We start from the raw sequence: 16816 nt of genomic DNA, 5'->3' as shown, positions 1-16816 counted from the left end.
TAATAACAAGCCAATAGGGCAAATACCCAGTATGTTATTTCTTACTGATGGAATAGTTAGTGATGTCTCCTAATGCTCTCTAGCAGCTGTATAGACTGCAGAATCTATTGATTAGTCAGCAGATGCTGACCATTGGATAGTAAATTGATGTTCTCATAGACGGAGTCTTTTCACTGGCACTCTGCTCAAAAGTGATTACAGTCGTTTTCTTCCCAGTGGCTGCTTGGGCCTTTGTTGCATCGTTTCTGTTGTCCTTGTTCCTTCTGTGTTTTTTTTTTTGGTTTGTTTGTTTTTGTTTGTGTTTTTTTTTTCCCCTCTTACATTTATAAACTCCATCCACAAAAGAAATGGAAATGATGGGTGGAATGTGTGGTTGGTGAAGATTGTCTGGCTGAAGAGCTCTTGCCAGTTTTTCCTGGAAGTCTTGATTGGTACATAGCAAGATCATGAAGTCTCTACAAGTCATCTTTGAATTCAGCTAAGTCTTCTCTTCCTTCACATTTCTACCTGGCTCGTGCCATGTGCGACTTAGTTGTAGGCTGACTCCAAAACACATCCAGAACTGAACTGTGTTTTGATAACATAGTATCTTTTCTGTGAGGAATTTCTTCAACACTATTACAGCTAGACCAATCTCCTTTGCTGCTAAAGGCTCTTTTTCTGCCTTTCTGAGCTGTCTGCTTACTTGGACAGTGAACTTGAACTGTTACTCCAAGAATGTTTTTCCTTAAATGCTTTCTGCATTGTTTGAGATGGAACAATCTGTCCTCTGCTCTCTAACGCTATAGATTACAAATGGAGTAAACGTTCAGCCTTGTCCAAGTCTCCTGGCTGGTCTAATTCCCCATTAACTAACTTCTGCTTTGATTTACTTTCTAAAGTGATGTCTCAGCTCTTTAAATCTTTTCTGGTTATTTTCTCTTTATTCCAAATCGGCCTCCTCTATGTCAGTAGAAGACTTTTGTAAGCTAGTGCACAATGTAAGTAAGTGGCCATGATTTCTCAGTTGTAAAATGAAATACTTCTCTATGTATCTCACAAGCTGGATGTCACTTGTGTTAGTTTTTTTGGTGACTTCCTAAAGCAGTGCTACTTTTGTCTGTGTATAATAAGAAAATAATGAAGACAGATGTGATACTAGTACTTTAACAACAGATACCCTCTTTTAGCTTAAATTAAATTCTGGAAAATGCCACATGTATGTGTCCCCAAAGCACATATTTTTCTTTCCTATTTAAATACAAACAACTTTCTCACAATTACATCCAAGAAAGAAAACCTTGTTTGGTAGAATTAGCTCTTAAGTACTCTTCTGAGTGTTTTTACTGTACCTCTTCAGCATGACTACTGACCTGCATGTCTTGTCAGATATACATCAGAATGTCAGATCATAATGACAGTTCTTGCCTCTTATTTGTGTTACTATGATGATAATACATTTCAGTCAATTCTGACACTAGGTGTCAAGAAAGCAGTAAGAAACAATGTGAAAAGTTAGCTTCTTGCTTATGCCAGCCCTCTGGATCTTAGGTCCATAAGACTAATGTGTAGGAAAGTCTTATTTAAAACCTCCCTTTAACTTGATTTTGATTCAAGAGATCTGTGATAGAATATTTATTTACATTTTGTAGTAATTTTAATTGTAGAGCTAATCTTGTTTGTCTTGCAGATTTTATGATCTGTTTTCACTTGAAGCATTTAATGGTGTTTTCCTAAGCAGTAGCTGACTGTGTTTAAATACCTTATTGGGCACTGGGATTTAATTGTTTTAATGTGAACAGAAGAAGCTGTATTTAGAATAAGGTAGTTGCTCAGCTTAAAGGTTCTGAAATTATGAAAGTGGAGTATTATATATCCTAAAGAACTAGCCCCTGAATACTCTATCCATTAGTATACTACCACTTTCTGTGTTCATATGGTGCATCTAGTACTGTCTTGGAAGTACTGGAGCTAGTGTGTGTTTGCAAGGACCTGCAGTGCACTTAAGAATCACAACTACTATATAAAGGACTGTATGAGACCTGCTTTTCTGTTACATATGTAGTTGTGCCAGCCCTGTCCATGTACATGCAGTAAGCTCACCATTTTTTTGGTTTAACAAAATTACTGATGTGGGACTTGCATTGACTCAGTATAGTCCTGATAAGATTGTGACAGCTCTTGGCTCAGTACTCTCTCCTCTGTTAGGTAAAGATGCTAAAATAGTTTAACCAGTCGGTAAGATTGTATATCACAAGTGGAAGTGAGAGTCCAGATTATTTTATCATTGAATTATCATCTATAATGAGGAAAAACATTCCTTATAAATACAGCTTTTATAAATATAGCTAATTATTATTTGTTAATAATATTTCCTTAGACGGAGTTTTCTTGCCTCTTTCACCATTTACTCCCCCCCAACCCTGAATGTAAAGTTAATTGTTATCTGTTGTCCTTAGTCTCCTGCTGACCAGTGTAAGAAAATCCATGCTGGAGATGAGGTGATCCAGGTCAACCATCAAACTGTGGTAAGTATTTTGCAAATTCTGCTTTGCAGGCTTTGTCTACTCCTGATGTTAAAAGATAATAATTCTTCTCAGCAGCTAACTGTGCCAAATTATATTACTATTTATGCCTTCTAAAATACCATGATCACTGCTGATGCCTAATGAGAAAAGGCACAAGTTGAGTGATTAACAAGCCCAGAAGGGTTAAGCCAAACTTACATTTTGAATACTTGCTGTTCATTGTCATACTCTTTATATAAGGAGATCACAGAATGTTTCATCTGCAGTTTATAGCGATTGTATTGATTAAAACTCTTAGACTTTTCATTATGGTTTTGCCAGCTAGTTTAACCTTTTCTCTTAAACAGATACTCTTTAATCTGCATTCTCTTTAATCTGGGATTCATATTCAAAATGCAGAAGTGCTGTAGCGGCCGTATAGTCTGAGTAACGTTGATTGGATGGAGAGGAAGCATGCAAGACAAGATTAAAATCTTGATAGAAATCTGTAAGGTTTCGCTTTTGTGTGTTCTTGTATGCAGATTTATTTTTAAGCAAATGAGCAGTTTTATAAAGTCAGTGAAACCATTAAACTGTTTAGTATCCCATAAGCATGTGTATGCAGAAATGTATGCTGAGTCGAAGGTATTCTAGCACATGATTTGCATGCTTTTAAATGTGCTGCTGTCATGGTGCTGCTGTCAAATCTACAGGACAGCATGCTGTGTGAAACAAACTTTATTTTTTATGAGCTCATTAAGTAAAAAACAACAAACAAGCAAGCAAGGAATTAATCCCGTCTCTGTAGACTAGCTTAAATTGTTAGTTCTCTAGTTACTTAACTTGCTAGTTCACTGATTCGTTAACTGGATAATTTGTTAATATCACGCGCTTATGAGCAAAATAGTTACCTAAACGATGGTGAGAGTGCTCATCCTTCCTCCTCCGTCATGATGCGGATGTCCCCTGAATTGTACCAGCAAACACGAGAGGCTCAGCAGTCCAGCTGCTGGTGGATCCACTTCAAAGGCTGTTTGTGTGAGCTGACGTATTTGTACCTACCAGCCTGGAATTTTGGTCTATACCATCCCTATTAGTTGTTTCAGTTACCAGATGATTTACTTAATTCCCAAGAGTTTCAGTCTTATCAGGTGTTAACAAGAAGTTAACTATAACTGCAAGGACAGCAGACCTCATTGTTTTTCATCCTCGAGTATCTGGTGTGCATGTTGCTTTCGCTTCAGCCTAACGGTGCTGCTCCCAGCATACATTAGACCTTAGCATGAGCTGTGCGTTAGACCCAAAGCCTGAGCAGGAGTCAGGTGAAGAAGTCACAGCAGCCACTATATTTCTTTCTCAGCTGTATGCAGTTATGCAAGTATTGTATAACTGTGTATGCAACAAACCACATTTCATTTTACATATAAATACAGGAATAATGCATCTCTGCAAGTATTCATAGAATTGTATCCTGACTTACAACACACACAACTTCACTGAAGAGTGAATTACAGTTTTCTTAGATTAAATTATTGTAAGTGTGCTCTAAAAGCCTATGAGAGAGCCGAGCCTCATTCAAAGTTGAATGACTACATTTCTTTTCCTATTTTGTGATGATGCAAGCTGCTGCCTTCTTAACTTATAGGACAGTTCCAGTGTTGAAGATTATTTTACTGAAAACTCTGCAGTTAACTTTTGTCCCAGTAGTATCGTAAGGCATAAGAACTTTTCCTCCAAAACCAGAATGGCATCAGTGATACTGGGGCTTATAGGTGCTATGGAACACTTGTATTTCCTAGTGTTTAGCGTGAATAACATTGTTACAATGAAGACAATAATTTCTCTGAAATGTTTATAATGTAGCCATTTAACTTCCTCTTTTTCAGAACCCTCTCCAACTGGACACAGCAGGAGCAAAGCTATGAAACCTCTTTCTGTTTCTTTGTCCTTTGAGTGAGATGGAAATGTGAAAGCCTAACTATTAAATTCTTATAATTATAGAGCAAATATTTTCTCTTAAAGTAGTAAATTTATTCAGTTATACTTAAAATGTTGGTGCAAAGTGTAGCTCTTAGCTATGTTAGAGAGGTTTTATGAGTTGTCATAGTTACAAGTTGAAAAATGCATTAGACTGATTTTCTCTGTCAAACATACTCTTCAAATGACAGATCTGACTTAATCTTGAGTCCAGTAGGGGAAACCTCCTCATTCAGCTACTCAAGAACTGGCATTCTGGGCAGCAACTCTGTTTTCATGTGTATTATTACAAGAGGCCCAAGGTTTTTGGTACTTGTAATCCCTTTCTCTCTAATGGCACTGTGCCAACAGCTGAGTCAAGTGGCATAAAATAGCTTCTTCCTAAAAGCCCTCCACTAATTATTAATTCTGAAGTTTATAACAGGCTAAGAAAAGAGATAAATGGCAAGCTGTTTCTTGTGGAAACTTATTCTTCCTCTGCAATGGTTGGGAAAATCTCATTCTTTATTCATTGTGACTTTGGAGAGCCAGCCAGTAATACTGAGTGTTTTGTATGTTTTGGAGGTTTGTATCTAACCCTTCTGCCCCCATGGACTGGGAATTTTAAGGGTTTAAGTATCCCTTTTGATCTTTAAGTATGCCCTATTAGTCATTTTTGGTGTGTCTTGCTGTGTGAACAAGTCATACTACAAGCTGCACTTCTGTCTGTTCCTTCTTCACCTGTTATCATGAATTGTCATGATCAGTATCATGCCTGTAATTACCATTATTTTCATTAGTTGACTAGAATAATTCAAAGATTTCAGGTCATTAAATTTCTCTGTAATCAGTGATTTAATACTAGTAGTACCAGTTTGCAAAATGAGGTGTAACCCCTTTGAAATGGGGGCAGAGGAGGTTGAGTAAAGCTATAAAAGGATTTGTGGTGGTTTTGCAGGCTTTCCAAAACTGTAAGCCGTCTTGCTCACCAAGTAGAGGAGCATGGATTTGTACCTGCATTGAGTTCTCACTAGAACTCAACACTGGGTCATAGTAGCCTTTGCATTGACTTTGCAGCTCGACAGAAGCAAGTGTTTTAATCACCTGGGCTTGTTTTTGGGGACCTGCAGTCTTGTCTTTTTCCCTGTCCACACGTCTTGTTTCAGATTTGTTATTTCTGAAGAAATATTGCCTCAAGTCTGTCAGCTTTAGTTGGGTTCACTTTTAATATTAACATGCTTAAGTATGACAAATAATTATTTTATTGACTGTAGAGGTAGAAGCAAAATTGTGAAAGAAATATATACATAAAATACAGGTGCAGAAATAAATACAGCACAGTTTGAAATTATAGTTAGTCAAAGTTGACCTGCCTTCATACCTCTCTCACAGTGTTCTCCAGCCATTTTTCTTGCCTGGCAGTGCCATTTTCACCACCATATTGTTTTCAGAAAGTTGCCTTACAGATTTGAGTTCTAATCCTACCAGTGGGGCTAGAGATTAAATGCCTTCCTTTCCTTTTATCTTTCTTTTTTCCAAGACTTTTGCTCAAGATTTTATTCACTTTTTTATTTGAATGTCAAATTTTCATTCCTTCTGAAATAAAAATGCAGCAACAGCTTGCATTTGTTTATAACTAGTTGTGATGGCTCGTATCTCCCCCTTGTTGCAGAGCGGAAAGCAGTGGAGCTTTCCCGTATTTCTTCAATTAATCACTCTGCTCAATTTATTTCAAAAGAAGCATTCAGCATTGTATTGTGAGGAGAGGAATATTACCCATAGTATCCTAAGCACTTCCTTACTCGTTACAGAGCTTTCAAGATTGTTAAAATATTATTTATAATATATCTAGCCTGTCTCTGGTTTCACATTAGTTTTCCATAGGGGCATACATAGTGCATTAGAAGTACAGGTGATAAAAGTATAGGTGCAAGTGTTAGTTCTTTTTTCTGCTTTTACCTGTTCATTTGTAAGGGAGGTTCTGTGCTTTCATAAAATGTATACATGGGAGCAAAATGCAATTAATGTTGCAGAAATGTACTTTATCCAGATTTTGGTATCTTTCAGATATTCTGCATACCACAAGATTTATCCTTGTTGTCCTAACAGACATTTTCTCAAGATTGAATTTTCTTTAGTGTTTGGGTAGTCTTTCAAATATAAATTCTGTTCAACATAATGTGTTTTGAAAGAATCTATTTTGAAGATGATGATTAGATACAACCTTTTCATATTGCTACCAGTGAAAATGCTTTCTTGATTAGAGAAAGTGTGCATTTTTTAAAATAGATTAAGATCCTGTAACTATTGATATCATCTCATCTGATTTTTAACTAAACTAGGCCAATGTATTTTGCAGATAAATTCATGTTTGCTCATTTACTAAGATCATTTGATTCTTAAATTTCCAGTGATGTTCTCACAGCCTGTGATAAACTGTTCCGGTAGTTAATTATTCTCATTGCTGAAGAAAAAAAAAAAATCCTGGTACATTTGGTTTGTAGTCTACCTTTGTCTAATATCAGCTTCCAGTCCTTTGATCTTGATATATTTTTAGCTGTTTGATTGCTTAGCCTATTTCTTATTTAGATATTTTCAGGATCTAATCAAGTTATCTCTTCACCTTCTCTTTGGTAAGCTAAGTAATTTATGTACTTTCAGTTTTTCATTATAAAGCATGTCCCTCTTCAACAACCTCTACAAATTCCTAACTGAAGTACTTTGCATATTTAACATTGAGTTACACCACTGTACAGCAGAAGCATATTCATTCATGCATATGGCAGTACTCCCATGCTAAAATAGTCACCCGCTGAGAAACATAGTCGTTACTGCTGTTTGCCTGGTTTTGAAGACTTGTTTTCATTTTTCATTCATATAAGAATATGGAGTCTCCATCCTTGGAGATGCTGAAAACCTGATTGACTGGGTCCTGGGCAACCTGCTCTAGGTGAGCCTGCTTGAGCGGGGGATTTGACCAGATGATGTCCAGAGATCCCTTCCAAACCCAACCGTTCTGTGATTCTGTGAGGAAACGAAACTAAGACACTTTTTTTTTTTTTAATTGACTTTTTCCTTTTAAAACAACAACTTTAGTTTCAATTTAAATTTGGCTTTTTTCCACCAGGAAGTCCACTTAAAGAGAAGAATCATGACCTATTTTGAAACTGTAAGAGGAGGAAGCTTTTAAACACCTTGGAGAAGATGCAGAGTTGGAAAGAGTTGTACAGTCCCTGCCATCCATTGCAGTCACCACAGATAACAGCAATTCTAATCCTTAGGCATTTCTCTGGTGTTGCAAAGCTATCACAGAGGAGTAATTATGCTGACCATGACACTTGTTGAATTTCTAGATGTGTGGCATTAAGCATTTTGGGATTGATGTGGCTAGAATATTTTGGCTGTATGTTTTCAAAATAGTTGTTATTACTTATAATTTATGTACTCATTTTATATAAATCATTAGCTGTACTAAGTAAAGAAGCATCAACTAGGACGTAGCTATATTCATGTTCTTCTTTTTTTCCTAAACCAGTATATTAACAATATTCACAAAGTAAGACCATTTGTTTTACTTTTCAAATAACTTTTCAGTGTAGTTAAGAGTTAAAAAAATGTTCAAAAAGTATCAAAGGAAAGCAGCTTACAAATTGAAATAGTTAGAAATAAAAGATTATTATTACGTGGAATCTGGTCTAACCAAGGAACATTAATACAATTCTGAAGATCAAAGAAAAAAAAAAGTACTTTAAGCAAGAAATTAATTAAATCAGACAACCTACCACTAGCTGTTAAGATCATTTTATCATCATCCAATTTCCTTATTTGCTTTTCTCTTTCTCCTTCTTGCTTATTAGATTTTAATATAACAACGTAAGAAACTTGAAAAAAAAAAAGTTCTACATTCTAAATTACCATCACACAAACTCTTTATTTTTTTCCTAGCAGTAGCAACAGGCAATAATTCTGTCAGTACCTTGTAAATCTTTACTTCCTTTCTTATAGAATTATGTAGAAGCACTAATATACTGCAGTATTTTTACCTGTTTACTAAATTAATAGTTATACCAGAAGTTGTGTGAATAATATATTTTCTGCTGTTTACTTGAAATAAAAAGGGAAGTAAATTTCATTTTTTCTTAGTTGTTTTATACATGATACATGATTCTTCAGTTAGAGAGTTGGGACTGTCATACAGTGAAAACAGGATAAAATGAAACTTAAGATGATCACTGGCCAAGAAATACTTGGTTCTTGCAGTTTTCCGTAAGAAGTAGTAGTAAAGAACATGGAAGGGAAGGAAACCAACCATAACAAACATATAGATATAAATATTCAGGATGGAAGCAAAACTGGATAACTTAAAGGAAAAGCTTACTAGTCTATAGGAGGTAACGCTTTGGAGGTAGTTTAGAGAGGAAAGGATAATTAAAGACATGGGAAAAACGTAGTGTTAGATAAAATGCAGTATAACTTTATGAAGAGTAAGTCATGCTAATGTTCTGCCTTTGATAAATAGTTTTTCAGACAATGGAAATGTTGCCAGTCCAACTATTGATCCAGCTGTCTGAATATCTGTAAAATACTTGATCCAGTTTTGTATAGAAAAATGCTAGATAAGCTAGAGAAAACTGAGTTGGGGGGATTGTCTGTTTTTGAGGATTAGAATTTGGAGGTCATTTGTTAGAACAGAAAGCAATAACAGTGCTTTTAATAATGCCTGCTGTAAGCTAGATGTTACTCAATAGCAAGTGGCAAGAATCCCAAAGTCAGAATGTAGTAATTAGTCCCAAGTTGACTGAGAGCCATGGAGGCGATGTGACTCAAAATGGCAAAGATGAACTTGGAGTTAATCAGGAACATGTTTCCAGGAGAAATAGTGTATTAATGCCATTGTCTTGACATTGGTAACACCTTGTCTGAAATACCATGCAATAAATAGGTCAGTTACAGTCATCAAATGTGAATTTACATTCATTGAGCATTAAAAAAATGTAATGGGAGAAAAAGATACTGCAGTATCTGTCTTAAATGAAGAGATTGTATAAAGGTTTTTAATTTGGTTAATATAGCCAGCTAGGTATGAGAGGAGAATGACTTTCTTTTTCTTCATAGATAGAGGCTGTAAAGACCAGGAAGGGAAAGAACTTTTTAAGGTAAAGAACAATGCTATTCAAGAAAAAACATCCATACAAGCATCCATAAATCAATTTGTGGTAAAATTTGAAAGAGGGTTTTTTTAATCAGCAATAAAATGAGATTCTGGAAAGTTTTTCTGAAATTGAGAAAAGGAGCAAGGACCCTCGGTAGTCTGCCGTTTTGGATAGTGATTGAAGAATGGATGAAAACAATTTTATTACAGTTGCCTGCAACTATGTAGAAGAGTAAATGAATGTAGTAGTCTAGAAGTGCTCTTTCAATTCTAATTGAAAGCTTTATTGTGTAAGCTATTGTTATGTTATCTCTAAATAACTCTTGTTTTTAAATGATGTAGTTGCATTTTAATGATTGGCAAGGTTATTCTCTAGAATGAAGGATGCTATATAAGTGCATGATCAGCAGCTTAATACCCTTTCATACTGTTCATTGTATATTTAACTACGTGCTTTAAAATTAGATATGTCAGGAACCCTGGCACAATGAAATGATCTCAGCACTAAGTTTTTGGTGTTAAGATGTTTATTGACTTAATATCCAGAATGTATGTTTGTAATTGTAAAATTTGAGTAAAATTTTGAGATTGTAAATTTGAGTCTTAATGAGAGTTCATTTTAGAGATGGAGCTAAATCTGTAAATGTAGTACTAGGTGACACCATCTGTGTTTCAGCACACTTCGTGTGTTGTGAAATACAAGTAGGAAAAGGAATGATAAAAACTGAAAGGGAGATGACATGAGATTTAGAACGTCTTCTCTGAAAGGATGTCTGTTTGCAAAGAAATTGCAGCAGTCACTTACTCTCAGGATTCTCTCTCTGAAAAAGGCTTAGTAATGCTGTTTTTCCAATAGTGGATCTTGCATCTTCTTGGAATCTTGCTGTATTCTTCAATTAGTTAATGAAAATAACTATGCAAGATAGCAGGAGAACATTTGTTTTTCATCATCAATTATTGTTAGTAACAGGATATTAATAAAAAAAAAAGAGTGAATCAACTACAACTGTTAATGTTGAGTTTCCCATTCAGTGATTCTCAGAAAGTAGTCTTAGATCTTACCCATGTTTTTATCTAATAATCAGTTCTGATTTCTATGTTAATCAAATTTCCCTTGATTTTTTTCCCCCCCTCCCCCAACCTGGGCAATATTGTGAGGCAAAGTGAATTAATGACTTACAGTACAAAAGAATGATACTCTTGTTCCTTAATGAAAAGCTGCATTTACACAATGTTCCGGTTTTATTTTTTGTGCAAATATGAAGAAAGATCATATTCTTGAGATACAAGTAAGTGTCTAGATGGGTTAGCTTATGTGTTACAAAAGCCTTAAGCTGGTTCATGAAAGGTTTAGGTCCTACTGGAGTCTCAAAGCAAAATTACTTGTTTGCAGGTGGTATGCAGGATATTTACATGTGTTCAAAATATTTAGTAAATGTTGTTTTGTACATTTGATTTCCAGATCAAATGCCTAACAAGTTCTTAAAATTCCCATTCAATTAGTGCTCAGTGTCTCTCCTCCCTAGGTAGGATTAAAGCTGGCAAATGATACAGTGAGTAGAATACACACAGCTCTCACAAAGAAATAAAGGTTTGACCTTCTTTTAACCCCATCCTTCCTTCTATGAGGTGCACTCTGTATTTCTGTGCTCCTTAGATCTTCTTCATTCTTCAGAGTCCTGATAGTTGTTAAGGGTTTGATAAGACAGTAAAGGAACTGTGAAACCACACTTGTACTTTATCCCCAGAATTTTCAGGAAAAGCAAAGCAAAGAATTGTGTTTTCTATCCACTAGGCGCTCCTGCTTCCACTATCTGAGCTGTGCCTTGTTAAGATACACAATAATATGTATGCGTTTTGAAAAACACTATGTGGAGGTGAAGATGGCTCTACTATGCCATGCAAAGCGGACATAATAATGTCCTGCTAAATTTGTTGATTTGAATTTAAGGGATATTTTGATTGCTCCAATTTCATTTGGTTAGGAAAAAAAAAGCACACTAGTGGTCTTTTTTCTCTATTAGTCTAATTTTAATGTTAACTTTCATTACTGAGTGAAATATCTTAGCCCATATTACAGAATCTAATTAACTGAATGTATATGCCAAAACTCTTAAAGGAGCAAAATACCCTTTGCTGGATATGTCTCACCATAGCTAGAAGTTACTAATCGCTATTAAAGACTGATTGTTTAAGAATATATGTCAAAGTCTGTCTCAAGGACTGGTTTTCAGCTAAGATTTTTAATCCATTGTAATGACTTCTTTCTATTTTTTCGAAGATATTTTTAGTAGTACAATTTATAATAACATGTCCAAATTCCTACGAGCATTTTATCATAGCCTACTAGTAATGATTGCAGACTGTTCTCTAATAGATCTTGGTATTTAATGGTTCTGTTATTAAGTTCTCGTTAGAATAATTTATCATTAAGTTAATTATTTATCATTCTTTTCTAAAAGAAACTCATGAAATTATAAAGGTTTCAGCATTCTGAAAATTACAGCAATCTGTAAAAATCAAAAATGGTTAGTTTTTAATTCTGTAACTGAGTAAAAATAAAAATAGCCTCTGCCATTTCATAAGCAAAGCACAAACTGGAAGAGTTTGTATGGAATGAAAGTTGACATATATAAATCACAAATACATTTCATGCTTAAGCATCCAAAACATTAAAATATCCTTTTAATTAAAACTATTTATTAAATGTAATTCACTTTTTAGCATTTCTCCCTGCTAGTTTTTGCATTTGTTTGGTTTTGGTCTGTTTATAATTTGCTGCTGCTTTCTGGATTCTTTGGTGAGTGCATTTTTAGATTTTCAGTACAAATGGCAAGAACTTAAGCTATTTAAATACTTCTTTTAGAATTACTACACATACTACAGTTCTTTCCAAGCCTTAACATTTAAATCCAAGTGCAAACCTTCCTTAAACTACACACTTCATACTTGCAATCCTGGCTTTGGTCCAGCGTGGGGGTGGATTGGAACCTTACAGTTTACATCTTAACTTCTCTTCAGTCCTCATAAGACAATTTGAACTGAAACGCTTCAAGCTTACCTTTGTTTTCCTTCTAACCTCATTTGAAATCAGATACTATCTGCCTGCAAGAGGAAATAATTATGAGCCATGCCTCACTCATACACATACACACGCGCACACACACACTCTGATTCTGAACACCTAAATCTTTTTTTAGTAATAGTGAGAAAACATGTGTTGCATGTGTACATATGTATGCTTAAAAGAGCAATGTTGATAAAAATGTAATAGTGAACTCTGATAGGTCAAGCTTAGTCAAAAAGTATAGGAAACATAATGGGAGTGAATGCTTGCAACTTGTACAGTTACTGCTCTTGTAGTGCATAAACTTTTCAATCTAAAAGCTTCAATTTACGGCTGCCACAGTTCACCCCTGGAGGTTGTGTCTGTAGAAATGCTGCATGAATGAAGCATTTTAATTCCTTTTTGGTACAGAGCTGCTTGACACTAGACTTTAGACTTGTAGTTATAACACTGATGATAGGTCTTTACTATGATCATTTATTACTACTATAAAGATCCACCATGTTTGGAACTGAAAATGGAGGGAATAGTCTAGTACAGGCACTTCTAGGGCTGCTGGGAACTCGTCTTCTCTTTAAATCAAAATTCTTTGCAAAAAGTATTGTTCTGTGCAAGACTGGATCCATACTCCTTTGTTTAGCAGAATTGCGGATAGAAAGGTAACCATCAGCATTCAACTAAAACCCAATCACTTAAGTAATGTTTGAAAAATGGCACAGTGTATAAAAAAGTAAACTGAGAGTCTGTCCTACTCCTATTTACTTTCATTTAACAGAAAACTAGAAATCACATGAGAATAGGAAAAGATGCAAATAAGTATGGCTAAGAAAATCCACCAAAGGAACAGGCTTTGCTGTTTCCCAGAACTGAAAGTGAACCAGTAACTTAATTGTCACTTACAAGTGGTTACTTTTTCCAGTGATTCCTTTCTATGTAGTATTGCTCTTGTAACTTGAGTTAATCCAACAAGATCATTGGTGTACTTCCTGATAATAACAAATGGTGGAGATAGATGTAGTACAGAAGAAAAGCAGTGGTGATTATTCAAAAATAATTTTAATTTTGTGAGTATGCGCCATGGCCACAGACTCAGATTTTGGACCCAGGTCTCAGTCTATGTTAGTCATACCATTTTTCTGTTGTAGAAAAAGTAGAAGAAACCTGTATTTCAAAACTTGTTGTGTAAATCTGATTATCTATATCATGTCATGAGTATATTGATAAAAAATACAAGCTTTAGAAGTGAATATTAAAGCTAATGAGCATTGCAGTACATTTCTGTCAGTCTGTACAAATTCGGAGACATTTTTTTGAGGTCTGTAGCATTAAAGAAATTTCTTCAGTAATACAGTTATTCAGCAAATTGTGCTAATCAACTTTAATGATAACTCCTGTCACTTAGTATTTCACAATGAATTTCTTCTTTTCTTCATAGTGAACAAGCTAATATATCAAGTGTATACAGGAGGGGTGGAAGCACTGCTGAACTTGTGGAGCCACATTTATTCTGTTTAATAAAACTAGTACAATTCCATTGATTTCAGTTCATTTTTTTTAGAAAAAAACATGAGTTTTTTATAATTTTCAATTTCAGTTCTAATTTACGTATCTGACTTTCTTGAAAATTTTTCTCTGTGTGCATGTGGAAGTATGAGTAGAAGTTCAGCAACACTTAAATGTGCAAGAGATTCATTCTAGCATAAACATCTTTGTATACCATCAATTATGTTAAGTCAGTTTTAAAACCTCTTCAGCCATGTAGGATAATAGGATAACATAAACATTCATAAACAAAAATACCATAAAAATAAATTTGGTGTTTTAATGTATAAACAGTTCAAATGGAAAAATGGCAAATTCATATTTAAATAATCAAGAAGACTAAGATGTCTCTAAGCAGCTTTCTATGAGAGGCACATAAAAAAACTTTTCAGTATTAGTGATGTTCTTTTTCATGTCTATGTTTACAATTTATAGTAACTTAAACTATTCAGCTCCTGGGGGATGTACAGGTAATTCAAGTAGATGATATTTTTACCTTTAGTTAGGATCTTGAAGCGGTTACATATGTTGCTATATCATAGTCTTTTTTTTCCTCCTCAACAGTGAGAGCTTCAGTTACGATGTTAAGGATCCAGATTGAAATTATTTCATGACAATTGGTCTTTATTAGGCAGAGAAATGTAAAGATTTCTGCCTCTAAAGCCTTGAGAAATGTTCTTTCTATTTGTCTGTAATGCTCAAATGAGAAAGTTATGAGATTTAATTATTTTTTCTGGTATCTGTGTAAAATTAAGAAAAAAATTTTCATCTGCCTTGCAAGGTGCTCTCAGAGAAGTGGGACTAGTAAACCCTCTAAGGGGGAGATGTAATTTTTATTTTATTTTATTTTATTGGTCCTTTGGCTCATCACCATGTCCTCCTGCTGTAAAATAACTACCTGCTTCTATTCCCTGTTCTGCTTCCCTCCTTCCCTATGCCTTTTTCCATTTATAACACCGCTGTTTGGGGAAAAAAACCCACTAGTATAGTGGCTATTCAGAAAGAAAGTCCATGCGAAATGGCTAGCCAGTCCATGAGAATGTACAACATGTGAAGTTTGCTTGCCTTTCTCTCAGCGGGGGTACTAATTGGGGTCTTTCTAAAACCAGTTGCTGAAATCCTTCATGGTACTTGTCATATCCTAACTTTTTTAAGATGTCAGTTCTGCTTTCAAATTTGATTTAAAACGTCCAGTGAACTCGCAGATTGTTTAAAAAGCAGACAGGGTTCACATATGCCTTGTTTTGTTGAGAAGCCTTGCTTAAAAACAGTAACAAAAATAATCTAGCATCAGCAGTATCATTTCAATTCAACAGAAGTAATCAGACGCAGTTCGTAAAAACTGCTTACATTTGCAAAGAGCAGGCTGTAATAGACCTTTTCAGTTAATAGAAGGCATCCCTCGCATTTACAGTTAAACGGAAAGCTTTCAAAATTCAGTTATGGAATTTTTCCTTAGGTTGGCTGGCAGTTAAAGAACCTAGTAAATGCATTGCGAGAAGACCCAAATGGAGTGATTTTAACATTGAAGAAACGTCCTCAGAATACCCTGGTTTCTGCTCCTGCCCTTCTGAAGAATGTGAGGTGGAAGCCTCTTGCACTTCAGGTAAGAAGGCTGTTGCAACCCTGATGTCATGGTAAATCCTGTATTCTATTAAAGATACAACACTAGAAACATTACTCCTTCCAGTGGAAAGAATAGGAGCCTTTAAGAAGTCCAGTAGCACTTAATAATGAGAGAATAAAAGAGGGGGAAAAAAAAAACGCTCCAAACTCATATGAAATAGAGTGCTGAAATAGGTTTGTGTGGCGATAGTATATATGACAATAAGGTTGTTTTCCTCTAATTCTTTGTAAGGTTAAAAACCAAAGGAATCCATAGGAGGAAAGAACATGTACAAATAGCATTACTAAGTAACTAGCAAATATAAAGTACAGTTAGGTTGCTTGCTTTGACTAGCAAGGGGAACATTGCTTCTCTACAATCCCATTATTTCACAGCCTGTCAAAACTACTGGTGTGTGATTGAGTGGCAATCCTTTTGAATTTCAGTAAAAACCTGCTTGTTTCCCACATTTTTGAGCAAGAGTTTGAGTTTTGGGTAACAATGCTAATAGAACTTCTAATATTTTATGCATACGTATTCTGTGAAGACTTGTTGATAGGAAAAGATTCAATTGTAGACAGCATGGTTTGCCCTTCCTACAGCATTAACATATATAGGAAAAACTGATTGACCATAAAAAGACTGAACTCAAAACATCATTATTAAAAGCAAGTTAGTGATTATGCATGTTTGCTTTTAATACAGTATAACATTCTGTAAGAGTTTATGTACTTTCATAATGTTCAAACTTCACAGTGTTGTTTTGTTTGAATCATTAGAAACATGAATGTGTTTCTGAGTAACTTTAAAACAAAACAAACCCTTCAGTCCTGTCCTGGCAAATTTATTTCTTGCCTGTCACTTCCTCAATCTTTCATGCCTCAAAGTGACTTCGTCCTACACAGCTGCTCCACTTCAGCAGTTTGTTCAAACCTTGCAGCTCAGGATTGCTGACATTTTTTTCAGTGCCATCTTTCCTTTCTTTGTGAATACCTTTTCAGAGGAAA

General features: G+C 35.0%; 1 protein-coding gene across 1 annotated transcript in view; it reads left to right on the top strand.

Annotated features, from left to right (window-relative positions):
* The window catches only part of LOC106487552 (connector enhancer of kinase suppressor of ras 2-like), a 243618-nt gene that overhangs the window by 148677 nt on the left and 78125 nt on the right, over positions 1–16816 (top strand). The window contains 2 exon segments of the mRNA XM_067303896.1: positions 2439–2507; positions 15663–15809. Coding sequence (XP_067159997.1) covers positions 2439–2507; positions 15663–15809 — 216 coding nt within the window.

This window comes from Apteryx mantelli, chromosome 13, assembly GCF_036417845.1.
Source record: "Apteryx mantelli isolate bAptMan1 chromosome 13, bAptMan1.hap1, whole genome shotgun sequence".
Lineage (NCBI taxonomy): Eukaryota > Metazoa > Chordata > Aves > Apterygiformes > Apterygidae > Apteryx > Apteryx mantelli.
The sequence above is the reverse complement of the archived record's forward strand: the minus strand, read 5'-3'. Positions and strand labels throughout refer to the sequence as shown.